We start from the raw sequence: 14,972 nt of genomic DNA, 5'->3' as shown, positions 1-14,972 counted from the left end.
AATATTTTCTTAAGTACATTTATTAAGGTTGAAATAATACCGATTTCAATGACGTGAAGAGATGCACCAGTGCATCCGGCTCCTTACTCTTTATCTTGCCTGAAATGAAATTGAGTACAATCCAGGCTTCAGTGGAATTTGAAGTTAGTAGGTGAGATTCGTTTATGCTGACCATTTGCGGGCTAGATTGAAATGCTATCGTTGATAGGTTCTATTTCCAACCACTTTTTCTACACTTACTTAAGCATTCGCTGCTGCAGCGCCATGTGGAAGCACATCTGCAAATATAGACGCGGCTGCGTTGACAGCATCGTGCGTATGATAACCCATGGCATAAAGTGCTCTGCTTGATTTGATTGATCAATGCCACGCATATTTACTAGTACGCGTGAACGAAAACACTGCAAAGATAGAGCCAAAATATTACACGGATATGTAACTATTCATTATCATACACCACTTACATCCATAGCCAATTCCACATTCTTGGGATCGGCGTCTCGTAACATGGGCGCAACAATTTTACACCACACCCATATTACTGCATAACAATTTGGATAGCAACCAAGTATGCCATCGATGGTGAGCAGAGTTTGTTTACGCACTCCATATTCTCTTCAAATCGTTCGAAATCCGCTTCATTGTCTTCACACAAATCATCCATAGTGATGCAAATATTGTGTAAAACGCATGTACTGGCGACTATATTTGTGACTGATTTTAAATCTGTTTGTTCAGTAAACTTAAGTAGCCTTCGAAAACGACCCTTAAGTAACCCAAATGCGTTTTCGACAACCATTCGCGTGGATGACAATATTTCATTAAATTTGCGCTGGCTTTCCGTTAAATTACCATAATCTTTGAAGGGCGATACAAGCCAATTGTTGGAAGGATATGCTGAATCTCCGATTATAAAATTTGAATTTGGAAAAATTTCTCCGCATCGAGTTTCTGCAACTTCATAGATTTGAGACCTTCTTAGTACCCGGTAATCATGAAGTGATCCCGGTTCGCATTTATAAATCTTTTATTGCAATCTACCACGGCTTGCAAGATAATGCTGTATGTTTTCTTGCGGTTAAAATAGTTTGATCTTTGCTCTCTTGGACCTTTTATAGCTATGTGCGTGCAGTCGATTGCCCCAATAACACCAGGAATATGCTTTTTTTCCTCGAAGCCCCTTACTACTTCTTGCATGCATGCACCTTGTGGCCATTTAATGTACTCGTGGCTGATTGAAATCAAAAATGAAGTTAATCGACGTACGGTTGACCACGCCGCTGATGGGGCTACTGCAAATAAATTCGCCAACTGCCTAAACGTAACTGTATTGCTGACGTACCATATATACATATATACAGCCTTTTTGAAACTTACGCGCATTCTTCCACCCCCATATTGACTAGGTACATACTCAGACAAAGAATATTTTGCTGAAAATGGAATGAAAAACATTAGTCCTCTGGTAAATGGTAAAACGGCTTAAGCAAATGTTTTTGTTCACTGCAGATAGGAGCATTTTTACACAGATATATTTGTAGCACTATTATTTGCTTAAGAGGTAAGAAGGCCAATCTAACATTACATACATGCAAGCAAACAGACGAAACCAAATGGTGGTAAACCCCTCGTATTACACATTGGCTTAACACTTCTGCACTTAGGCCTATTACTACATGACATTCTTTTATGGTAGACATCAACTCACAAGGTAAGTTACCTAAAACTTCTGAGTAAGATCCAAAGAAGAGCGTTTAGATGCATCTTGGGTGCTTTAAGGACCATACCAAATAAACCGGTAGAAGTGCTAACCAATTTGCCTGCAGTAAATCTGCTGGGAAAGCACGTGGCCGCCGTTTCGGCCCTCAGTGGTTCGGTCACGTTTCTTCACTTCGCACTCTGGGAAGTTATGATCAAGAAATCAACTATTCCGAAGGGCATTCTACATGGATGGATTCAAGTTAAACAATAGGGTTGGCTACGGAGTTTTTTCTAAGGAGTTAGGATTCAAATTATCCATACGACTTCGGCACCACTGCAGTGTTTATCAGGCAAATACCAATTTTTAACACTTTCTTTGCTTAAATAAATTATGCAGTTTTCACTATACATATATGAACATATGTAAATTTTGACTTACATATTAAAAAATCCACGGTTGAACGTTTTAAGCGCATGTGCGACACGAAATCAATTTCGTTCATCGAGTCAAGCGTTGCTTCGAAATCCGTGCATTTTGGGTGCTCTTCCTGGTCGCTTTCAGATTCCGAGCTGGAGCATGAACTTTCGAATAAAGCGTCCATTGCCTCCTTCAGGTCTTGCTGGTCTTTCAAGCGGCGCAAATCGCTCCGACCTTCTACTAAATTTGCCGCAAGCTATATTAAAACAATAGTATTTAATTAAGTAACCTTATTTTGATAATTACTTACCAAATTTTCAACATAATTTTCCATTTTTATTAAAAACAACAAAGCCCGAGTAACAAATATTTTGTGACAGAAATCACAATAATTCCAATCCGTTTTCGTTTCTCTTCTCTTTAAATGACAGGCTATTCCAGTGCGGCCATAGCAATGTTAGCCGAGTTGGAGCGTTCTTTTGCAGCTCGTTTACCAAAAGATGAGGGCTATTGTTTTGCATTAATATTTCTTTATTTTTCCTACATTTTCTATATAATTTCAGCACAATGAAACTGTGAAATTGCAAATTTACTTTTTAAAATATGCTCTATACCTTTGAAGTGCATAATAGGTATTAGTATTTATTATTTTTTATTACACACACACTAACACACAGTGCACAATGCAGCACTAATTATTAGTACGCTAAGTTTTACAAAATATAGTTCATACTCCAACAAAGAACATAAAAATAAAATCTCGAAACTTTGTGGAAATCTCAAGAAAAATCAATAAATTTGCCTACAAGTTTGAAACTTTTTAATCAGATTTTTCATAAAAGTTCTAAGTATGCAGTTCTATAACCCATTAAATTTTAGTATTACGAAATGCAAGTATGAAGTTGTTAAAAAAACACGCTGATTTTTCGCGGCAATTTTTTCTTGCATACATAAAAAAAAAACTGTAGAACAAACTTTGTATGGATGAAACTGCGTGAAAAAGTTGCTAAAAATCAACACGACTTTTAGCAACGTCAAACTTATTTTTGGTGTACTAAGATACGATCCTGTAGCATAATAGTGGAGTGATACACACAGTCTAATTGAGTTTGGAATGAACGTATTCCTTACTGCTGTATCCATTAAAGGCTCCATTTCTACAAGAAGTTCCCTGACTGCTGCCCTGCTGAAGCGAAACAACTCTATAAAGCGCGCCTCTGGAATGCTGAATGGATCTGTGGAGTCCCTCAAATACCGCCGTCGCATTCGCAGCATATTTCTGCGGTCCTGTTGTATCGCGAGTGTAGCTACCAACAAACTCATAGCTGAAAATAAATATTTATCAATATTAATTTTTTGTATACACATTTTTGTTTTCATGCTTACTTTTCAATATGTTTTGACAAATAATTTTCAATTCGATTTCACACATTCCTTGTCGATTGGCATATCATTTCCACATTTTGTCGATTAATGCTTACGGAAACACTTTTTCTCCGCCAATCGACAAACTTGGATCGAATCGATATGACGTTACTATAATCGAGAATTTTGTCGATTTCTTACAGAAACGCGCTACTGTTTTCAAAAATTAAAACGAAAATGTTTTTTCATATACAGAATGTAAAAAAGAAAATAAAAATTTTCCAAAGCAAACGAGCAAAATTATTTTTTTTGAGTAATCATATTTCAAGTAACTCGACTAATCATCGTTTTGAGTAATCAAAATCTTGATTACTCGAGAAATTGATTAACTGAATAATTGATTAACTAACATGCTCGAGTAATCGAATAATCGCACAGCCCAATTGTTAAATAAAACAGATTAAGTACACAGGCCAGCGAAACTTAAATTTTGTTTTTCCTCCTCCAATAATTGTTATTTTTTATCTTTTATTTAATATCTAGTGCACGATTTCTGAACAAAATTGTGTCATTTTAAATTTTAACAGGCTGATAAATTAAAATTTGACTGGTATAACCGAGCATAGGCGTGTAAAATTAAAATTTCGCTGGCCTGTGGTATCAACAGTAAAAAATTCAATCAAACCAACATTATAACAAATATCTACTTTTTTAATTTATAAGTTTTTCTATAAAAGTAGGCTTTGCGTTTGTGGAAGGCTTGCTTAAAATTTGCTTCATAGGCCTCGTAAGTTAAGTTTTCCTCCTTCAAATTTCTGATTACAAAGTTGAAAATTTTTATGAGACAGAAGAACGTCCAATGAATATTGAATATCTATGTATATTGCAAGAAATATGTGTTCATGGGCCTTATGAATAAAAACTTAGTTATTGCTTTTTCTTAAAATTTCTTTTAAATTTATTTCAAGAAATCGAGAAAAAGGTCTGAAATTTTAAGAAAAAGCAATTGCTTAGTTTTTATTCAAAGGCCCCTTATTTACTTCGCCACTGGTGTATGTATACCAAGGAAACTAGCGTTGGTTGTGGTGGAAATCTTTTGATTGAATATCTTCTACCCCAGCAGTATTATCTTCACTTATCGAAATTCTGGATTAATTACCTTTCTTTCCAATAAAAAATCGTCTAACTCCCTATTATGTGATGGTTAAATTCGTATTAGAATTTAAAAAGGATTTACTAAAAATAACTTACTCTTGAAAAGGAATTCTTTCTCTGTTTCGTCCAGTTTTGGAGTTATGAAGTTTATTATTTTTGTAAGATCTTTCCAGGGTATAATACTTCGTTTAAACCTGCTGGGCGGTAAATATATACCCTTGGGAACATAACTTCTCTGCAATACAAATCCATATTTTTTCGTAGTTTTTAATTTTGTCGATTTGCCTACTTGGGGGCCAAGTTCCTTTATTGGCCATATGAGGAGCTTCACCGGTGCATTCAATCAGTCAACCTACAATCAATTCATCATACTCAACACTGTCGAATGTAAAAAAAAAACAATTGTTATTTATATGAAGTTATGTATGTACATAAAAATATGTATAAAGAAAACCCACTTACTTTTGCTCATCAACACTGCAACCGCTTCAAAACAATTAAACAATTGAATCAATACTATGTAAAATGTAATAAAAACCGGAAATTCTTAATTATGAAGTTATGTATGTAGGTACATTACGGTGGTTCAAAAATGCATGTGAAAAAGTAAAGTCGGAATTTTTATGCTCTAACCCTCTGATTTCAAATTAAAAAAAATAGGGGTATAGGGGGTGAGAGCATTACAATTCCGACTTTACTGAGTTTGGACTACCCTAATGTACATACATATGTACGTGTACATATATAGAAAATCAGCTTACTTTTGCTGTAGGTTCACTGCCGCTGCGTCCCGGATAATTAACCGTTTCAAAGCCCTAAATAAAAAAAAAAATCCATTTTCAATAACCCATATTAAAATTTGTACATAATGTACAATAATACTTAGGTTGAGACGGGGAAAATCTTATACCGCCGAAAGGTTCTTCCGAAAGAGCTGGGCGGCTACATCCTATTGATATTAAGCATTTAATACGAAAATTAAAAGTGAACATTAAGCGCATTAATTTAATCTTTATACTTACTGGGTTCTATCCATTTTATTGTTCCCGATGACCATTTCACCTCCAGCGTAATTTTTTTCTTTAAAATTCACAGGATCTGTTCGAAAGTTTGTACAAGAATGTGTGCCAAAATTGAACTCAACAAGAAATGTCCAAACGGTGCAATAACTGTTCACTTGCACATTTTTTTAGTTTTGTGTTCATTAACTTTTTCTGCTAGTCTTCTCTTCTTCTCAATTTTGCGCTCTGTTTTGCTTTTACACTCTTGCTCCACTAAAACATGAAGCTGTAACCAGAGTTGTCGGTGTGTAACGAGCTCTTTTCGAAATAAGGGCCACCCTAATGTATATGTTTATGTATGTACTAGACTCCAGCGCAATTCCATTTAAACGGCCCAACAAGTGTTGGGAGTAGAGTACAATGCAAGGAGTACTTATTGAATGAAATGCGACAAATACAATTGCGCTGGACTCTAGTATGTACGTATCAAATTGTGATTGTTTTTATTTTATTTTATGACTTTATTTAAAAGTTGGTTTTGCGATTACGCTACAAATCATTTTTGTGTGGTATATTTGAAGGAACTTTATTAAAAATAAGAAAAAAAAAATGATATGGCAGCATGATTCTCTCACGGCTCTCTTCGCACTTAGAAACTGAAACCTATACATGTAGTTCTCCAAGTTTCTGAGGGAGGTTTTTTTTTTGGGTAATTACACAAACGCGCTGCTCATTTGCAAGATATGTGTACAATTTTCAAGTCAAGTCAAGTCTAAGTCTTGCATAACTGATTTTTAAGACACACTTATTTTACTACTTAAATGGGAAACTTGCTTTAAATTTCTCCTTTCAAGTGACTTTCAATTTTGCTTTCAATTTTGATGACATGCTTAGCATTGGCAGGCGAATTTCGAGAAAAAAGAAAATTACTTAGCTTCTTAATAGCATAAATTAATCTAAAGTGGAATTTATAATGGAAAATGGAAATTAGTTAGTTATATTATTTTCTTGAATACGGCATATTGTCGTTCTAATGACTTTTGACAAGCAATGTGTGTGAGAAAATTGAAAGCCAAAATTGATTGTGTTTCGTCAGCGTAGGTAAATTTGTCTTTTAAACAGCTGGAAGACGATTTAATAATATTTTTAAATTAAAGTGTTCTTAAATTTCTTTCGCTTGACATCCATTGTGTAATAATTATTTCAAAATAATTTCGAAATAAAGTTTTCTTAAATTTCAACTATTTAATATATTAGAAAAATAAAATAATAAAATAAATAATAATTAATATTCTAATGTGCCATTAAACTTATAAACTGTTGAATTTCAAAGATATTATTAAAATTTTTAGAAAATATCCTATAACCTAATCCAAGTAACACGCTGTTCGCGTGTCAAATTTTAGCCCATTTCTAACAGCCATTTTACCACAAAAGAGCAACAAACAAATTCAAACAACTCACCCAGTTATAAACATTTACATTTATAATATTTGTTAGATTTCCGTATTGCTTTCTTGGCATACTATTAAATAGGCATTAAAGTCTAGGCTAAGTGTTAGCACCCCTCCCATTTCCTTACTTTAGATCGCAAGAGCGCGCGTTATGCTGATGATTTTGGCCCACCTTTGAGCACCTACATAAAAGCGTGTGCGTTTGTGAGAATAGTGTCAGCTGATGGTGTGTTTTCTAAATGCACTTTTGTGTCTGAAAATAACAAAGCTGTAGCACAAAGTAGAAATGGGCAAAATAAATGCTGTACATTTAAGCGGAAAATTGTATGATTTCTGAAAATTAGCCTGTGGTGTATGTTGGTTGTCGCAGCTAAATCCATTGAGGATGCACGATTTATGTGCTTTTTAGATGTACATATGTACGTTAGTTTATGTGTGCGACTATATGCGGCTATCAACAAACTGTATGCAATTAGCAAAGCTCCATACATATTATCCCTAACACATGAAGATCATGAAGCGCTGATGCACATGCGCACAATTACACATACATACATGAATGTATTGTGATCAGTGTTGCCAGAACTTTTCAGGGTGACCGGCTCGATTGGACAAAAAAAAAAACGGCTAAAAACGGCTAAAATTTTTCAACCAGAATTAAATTTTTTTTAAATACATAAACTACAATTAGAAAGACTAGTAAATCCATTGAATTTTGTTTGGTTAATAAAGATTATTTATACGTAGCTAAGCTGTACACCACTTTATTTTTGTTTAACAAAGAAAACTGTCGTTATACGTAGCTAAGCTTTACATCGGATATCATGTTTGCATTACTTAAATATAATAACAGAGATAAATTACAAACTTATGGCATTTTCTTTTCTATTAAATAATTTTGCCTTCTTATAAATATTGGATCATTTTCAGTAGGTTGCTTTTTGTCCCGCAAAATGGCTATATTAGCTGAAAGTATGGCACTTTTGCTTAGTCGGGGGCAATATTTTGAGACATGAACACGTAAAGCTGTGAAAGCAGAAGGTAGTTTAATTTATTGACATTCGTTGTTGTTGCCGATCACTTCACTTTTAACAAGTTTATGACATTTAACTAAAATCATGCTACCAGATTCACTAGCACAAAAATTTTTGTTTCTTAAAAAAGTAGAAAAATTTGAGAATTTGAAGTTAGTGAAGTTGGATGAGAATATTAAAAGTATTGCGCGTTTCCAAACTGCCAGAATTCAGTGCACCTGAGCAAACGTTCGAATATAAAGTTCTTTGCTTTTCCGAGGTAGGGTACGTATGTTGATAACATATTGCTGACGCAAAATATCTTTAAACCTCTGAAAGATGTACCATTATCCGTGGAACAGGAAAGAGGTCGAGTTAAAATGATGCCTGCAACTTGACACAGTACCAATTTTTGGATTCTAAAAATATATATACAAAAATATAAGCACGAAACTATGTATTTGTCATAAGAATTATCCACATAAGATGAAAACTACTGTAGTTTTATTTTATAAAATTTAAAAAGTATGTTTGCACCATGTATTGTCTTCCCAGAGAGTTTTGCTCCACATCGAAATTCGTGAATTATGAAGAAAATTCCCACTACGTTCTCCCAAATATAAACTGGGACGCAAAATTGAAGCAAGTTTTGCCTATTTTTCTTTAGTTTATTTAATATTTATTATTTTTTATGAATATGTAGCTCATTACTTTACAAACAACATATACTACAAACAGATTTCACACTTGGTGTAAAAATTATGAAAATTCTGCAAAATTTCAGCAAAACTTGTAACTTTTTAATCGATTCGTCTTGACTTCTAATTTGTTGATGTTTGGGTTCTGACTCAGCAAACGAGACCAAAACTAGCTGCCGTTTGATGCCCGGGATAACAACATATTAAATGCCAATCTTAATGAAGATCCGTGGAGTATTTCTTTGAATGTTTTCTATGTTATTAAATATTATGAGGAATTGATTTATTAATTTTAGTTTTCGAGAAGTCCGTACTATACTGGTTATTTAAAATCATTTAAAACACATAGGACATATGAAAACTACAGTATCAGCATTGACATCTTCAATTTGCAATTGAAGCGGATCGAAATTAAAACTTTTTTACACCCAATTTTCAAAAAAAAGAACAAATTATTGTACTTCAAAACGTTCAAAAACCACATCTTCTCATTCAAGCAGTTAATTTACTTTATAAAATATTGTTATTTAGCTTTAAAAGGCATATTGTTTCCAAATTTTGGTCGGACAAATTATAACGTAAGTCCGTTAAAACAAGTTTCAATGCTGAAAAAGCTAGTTCAACACTATCTTACTTCTACTGTGTGAGGGTTATAATCCCTAAGCGAGGCCGAAGGCCGCCTACGCAGAAAGGTGTTCTCTGAAAAAGATGTTCAGCCTCTTTTCGTCGCAAAACAAAAAGAGAATTCAACTTTGTGAGGGTTATAATCCCTAAGTGCGGCCGAAGGCCGCCTACGCAGAAAGGTGTTCTCTGCAAAATGTGTTGCACGTTGTACCCGGCACAATTCAACAATGTTGAATTGCTGTGCAAATTCGTCTCTTGGACCGCAGCTAGCAATATACCATGCCTTCCCATGAAGACNTCTTTTCGTCGCAAAACAAAAAGAGAATTCAACTTTGTGAGGGTTATAATCCCTAAGTGCGGCCGAAGGCCGCCTACGCAGAAAGGTGTTCTATGCAAAAGGTGTTCGGCCCCTTTTCTTTGGCAACACAGAAAGGAGAATTCTACTGCCTGAGGGTTATAATCCCTAAGTGCGGCCNTCGATATTGCTCTGTAGCCCGTTACCGTTAAATTGAAGGAGCTTCGAGTGGTACGGGAGACGTGTGGTGATGCGGGGTGTGAGATATGTGTGTGGCCGTGACGCCATTGGCTGTGTGCGCTGCTGAGGTGGTTGACGCCCTGTGGTGGTGGTGGGTGGCGTCGCAGTTAAGATCGCGACCGAGCACGTGGTGCGCAGACCTCAGCATGCCCTAAAGTGCCACCAGCCAAGGCAGGTGTTGCACTTGACTGATGTCACGTTACGGAATATCCTGGTCTGACATACCATGCAGATTGTAGGAGGAACCAAGAGTTGTTGTCGCACCTGAAAGACTTGTCACGAAAATAGTACCTAAGTAAAAGTGCGAGTATTCCAACAACACCGATTGAATTGGTATACAGTTATTCCTATGGTAATTTCATATTCTAGCAATGCTTTTTGTTATACGAAAAGTTTATACGAGTACGCTTAATCTTTGCACATATACCTAAGTGAATCAGACTTCAGCTAGTTTTTGTGTCGCTTGTTGCATAGCAGAGGCCCAATAGCGACAAATTATATATTTTTGAAATGTAGAAGTCGAGACGAATCGATTGGTACCCAATTTGCTTTATTTAGACTGAAGGCTCTTTCGGTATTTAGCCAAGCCTTTTATTTTTGCCGGAAAAAATAGAAGTCACATTTTAACCGTTATTATTTGACTGAAAAAATAAAAGTCAACTTTTAACCGTTTATATTGGACTTTTTTCATAAAGTTAGGAAAATAAAGGGCATGAAGGATTCTTATAGAGAATAANTTTTGGGTCCCTGCTTAAAACAAAAAACATTGAAATCGGCTCACTATCTGATTGTTTTTCAATTTTATATAACACAGTCCGACATGAAAATTTTCTCAGAGATAAGACTAGCCATTTCTAATAGATTTTGGAGCACTAAATTTGTAAAAATAAAAACTTGTATATTTGAATTTTAATAAAATAAGGCGAAGAGCGAAATCGGCTAAAAACGGCTATTTTTTTTTTTGCAAAACGGCTAACAAATCGGTTGCCGGCTAAATCGAATTTTTTCCGGCTGTTTGTTGTCGCTAAATCTAGCCGAAAAACGGCTAAAATGGCAACGCTGATTGTGATGCATTGTGATAGCCACCAGCAGGCGGATGCTTTCACATCTATGAGCGCTTCCAGTTCATTAGCGAACTATAGCCTTGAGAGCGAAGCCATGCGCTACTGACGTTGCTTTTGTTGCTTTAGCTAATTTGAATTATTCATACGCACTGTGCCTCGCCCATGGCTGGCTCAGCTAGCCAGCTACTTAGTATATACTAGCTAGCAAGTTAGTACGGCGCGTAGTAAAACATTCAATATATGTATGTAGGTAACCTGTCGTAGGCTAATCTTGTGGACAACAATAATTTTCAATTTATACGTATGGCGCATAAATTTGTGTAGAATGCCCAAAATGCGATACGCATCCACCCACTCTGGTCTTCCTCTCGCAAATTTACACGCGCTGGTCCAATTCAATAAGCGTACGCATATCCATGAGGGGAAAAGGGAGAGGGAGTTCATTAGGAGGTAGCTTGAACGCAACACAATGCGATAATACAATGGACCATTGTCCAACAATGTCGGTCGACCAAAACAACAGCAAAACGAATGGTGAATGCAGCCACTATGGTTCATAAAACAATACAAAGCCAACAACAATGAACAAATTATGTAGACAATAAAAGAAACAACAACTTCACTATACTAAATACATACACAGACAGTGTGACAATTATGTAAGTGTGTGTACGTGTGTGTGTGTGTGTGTGTGATCACATCACGCTTGTTGCAACAGGCACCACAGCTGTATGTAGCTGCAACAGCGAAGGCAATGATCCAAATTGTTGCAATTAATTAGCGAAATGACTGCCGACGCTGCTGTTGCTGATAGTGAAGTGGCAGCAAAGCATTCATCATGCACTTATCTATAGAAGTGTGGACCTATGTATGTATGTATGTTTGCATCCGTTCATATCCCTGCAGTAAAATTTAGAGACTGTCTGACAAAGCGCTAGCTCCGCACTACTATGTATATCAGAGCTATCTCTAAACTAGTGCAAAACGCATGCAGAGCGAGACAGTTGAAACTTGCGGTGTAAATGTGCAAATGCTCACTACTCGTACAATACGAAAGTAGCTCAGCGAGAAGACCTCCGACTCAAGCATCGTTGGTCGCGAGTTCAAAACGCGCTGGAAGCAGTTCTGAGTTTTCAAATTTAATGAATTCTAATTGTTGCGTGAAGCTTACAATATTATTCTCTTTTTTTTTTTTTAATAAAATATGTAACAAAATTGGAATCTGTAAAAGAAAAGAAAAAACGAAAAAAATATACATTAATGAAATATATGAAAAGTATATATTAATGAAATGATAAAAGGTCTTTCTTTGTGGGACTTTCTTTTCATTGGCAACTAAAATGTCAAATTTTTTTTGGATATTTACAATAATAATTAGACAAAAAATCAAAAGTCCGGGAATAAAATTGTCACTGAATCTGGTTCCGATACAAGTACTTTCATCCGATACTACTCGGTTCAAAAGTATCGATACCAAAATTACTTGGTATCGGACGAAAAGTATCGAGTATGCACTTTTATTTACTAGTATCGTTTTGTCCATAGATATACATATATACAGTTGCATAGGCCGTTCGTCCACATACTAAGTAGATATGTACATATGTATGAATCCATACATCATTGAAAATTTTCGATTGTTTTGTGCGTAGTTAATTCTTTTTAATCACTTAAGTCTACTATGCATTTGAGCAACACAATTTAAATGAGCACTCCAACTGATAAGCTTCATCACTCACTTGCCTAACTATGCACTCATTTAACTCATCTGTTCACTCGGCCGTATATTCACATATGCAAAGACATACAGGGTAGGCCAAATAAGACCTACCAATTTCACGCAGCAGGTCCATAGTTTGCTTAGCAGTGTGCGCAGTCGCTCCATTTTGTTGGAACCACAAATTAGGATGCTGCTCTGCCGTTGGCCACAAAAAGTTGTCGATCATTGTTCTGCAGGAAGCCCCATAAATCGTTTTTGGCATTTCATCCTCATTCTCGAAGAAATATGTGCCGATAACTTTTTCGGTCATAACACCGCACCAAATAGTACACCTGGATGAGTGTAACTGGTACTGGTATGTTGCCCTTGTATTTTCAGAGCCCCACAATCTACAGTTTTGCTTGTTAACATAACCATTTAAATGGTAATGCGTTTCATCCGACATCAAAACCTTACCTAAAAAATCAATTTGTGTGGCTAATTGTATTAAAAGAATAGCGTATTGTAGTCATTGTTGGTGGTCTTGCATTATGATTTTCCAAGAGATTAACTATAACATGCAGAAAGAAAATTAATAACAATAATATTAAAAAATAAAGAAGTTGTACGTGTTTAGCATTGGTAGGTCTTATTTGGGCCACCCTGTATAGACATATAAGTACCAGTGATGCCAGTATGATTTTTTATTTGTTACTAAAATCATTAAAAACAGGTACAAAGTTGAACAAAAATTAGTTACCTAACCTACGTATTTTATATTCAGAAAAAATAATATGGGGGGTCTTTGTTAGAGTAACAGAAGCCAAATCGGCAATGTTTAGATTTTTTTCTGTCTGTCTGTATGTTTGTACGGGCATCACTCGCAAACTAAGGCATGGAATTGAATGCAGTTTCCACCGATGTATTTCTGGAGGTCTGGCTTAAAATATAGATGGAAAAAATAGAGAGTTACCACATGTTTGAAAATTGTAGTTGAAATAAATTGATGAGATAAAGTAAATATTCCAATATGGCTGTTGAAAGAAAGAGGTTGTAATCAATTAAGTAAATGAAAAATTACAATACGGGTATCAAAGAACTCAAAATTGCTATTAAGGTACCCTTACCTTTAGGTTTAAGGTTTAAAGAGGGGAGTTGAAGTGATTTGGAGTGAGCTGTGGTGAGTTGAGGTGAAATAGGTTGTCAAAATTTTCCAAATGAAAAGCAATGGTGCCTGGCAGTATGAAGGGAACGTACAGTGACGAGCAAAACTGTAACATGATGTAACACTTTTTATTTCAGCCACCGCTATCTTTCATAGTTCTAACGACTTTCACACTTTTGTTCTATATTCTTATTGGTACATCCCTACTCCCGCTCTCATAACGATTTGAGGTCAATCCAACAACAATAAAAAAACCTGGAGACAAAAATGAAAGTTAAGGCAAATGTTACAGTTTTGCACTCATTCTCAGTTTTGCATGTTACAGTTAACTTTTGCTTAGTTGGAAGTCAGATGACTTTTTTCTGTATTGTAATTTATTCAAGAAGTGATCACCAATAAATAATATGGTTAATCAGGAAACATAAATGTAAATAATAGATTTACTGCGACAAGGCGGGACCGTAGGGAAAGTGGCAAAAAAATGTGGAGTTTGCCACATGAAAATGTTAAGACTGAGAAAAAATATAGCCTAAAGTGTTACTAAGGACAAAGGAAGTCTGTCAAAATATATTACAGTCCGATATCTTGTGAACTTAGTAGCAAGTAACCCTGCAGACACTACTACAGAAGCGCTTAAGGTATTAAAATTGAATGCAAATCAGTAGATAGTGAGGCGAAAAGTTGCCAAATTGAGCAAAATGGATCATAAAAGAAGAAAAAAGCAAATTTGATCAAAATACATGTGCGAGTGGGGCAGCGTTTTGCTGCATCGCGCGAAAACCGGACCGTTGCCTATTGGGATATGTTAGGCCTTACATAACGCAATAAAAAACACATTTTTAAGATTTAATTGAGGCTTATGTGGTCTGACAAGACTAAATTAATAGCTTTTAAGCAGATGGCCGGGCATGGTATTGGAACAAAGGCCCAAATTAAGCCTAAGCGCATCATGTAAGGCAAACTGTGAATCACAGTGGTCGGTCAATATTAGTTTGGGGTTGTATTTCAAAAATGTTGTTGATCCGTTTGTACGTATTATGCGTAAGGAACAGTATCTGTTCATATTTCAACAAAATTTGC

The 14,972-nt window shown here is 35.5% G+C and overlaps 1 protein-coding gene across 1 annotated transcript; it reads right to left on the bottom strand.

Annotated features, from left to right (window-relative positions):
* Positions 1-40: 40 nt before the first annotated feature.
* LOC108378365 (uncharacterized) lies at positions 41-597 on the bottom strand (the record flags this gene model as incomplete). The annotated part of the gene is made up of 3 exons (XM_017634663.1): positions 465-597; positions 241-401; positions 41-182 (listed from the first exon to the last, which is right to left on the bottom strand). Coding segments are annotated over exons 1-3 (348 nt in total), but the record flags the coding sequence as incomplete, so codon positions are not given.
* Positions 598-14,972: the final 14,375 nt, after the last annotated feature.

The sequence above is a fragment of the Rhagoletis zephyria genome, unplaced genomic scaffold (assembly GCF_001687245.7).
Source record: "Rhagoletis zephyria isolate East Lansing unplaced genomic scaffold, Rhagoletis_zephyria_1.1 Rzeph_scaffold_13964, whole genome shotgun sequence".
Classification (NCBI taxonomy): Eukaryota; Metazoa; Arthropoda; class Insecta; order Diptera; family Tephritidae; genus Rhagoletis; species Rhagoletis zephyria.
Note: the sequence above shows the minus strand (reverse complement) of the source record. Positions and strands in the feature narration are given on the sequence as shown.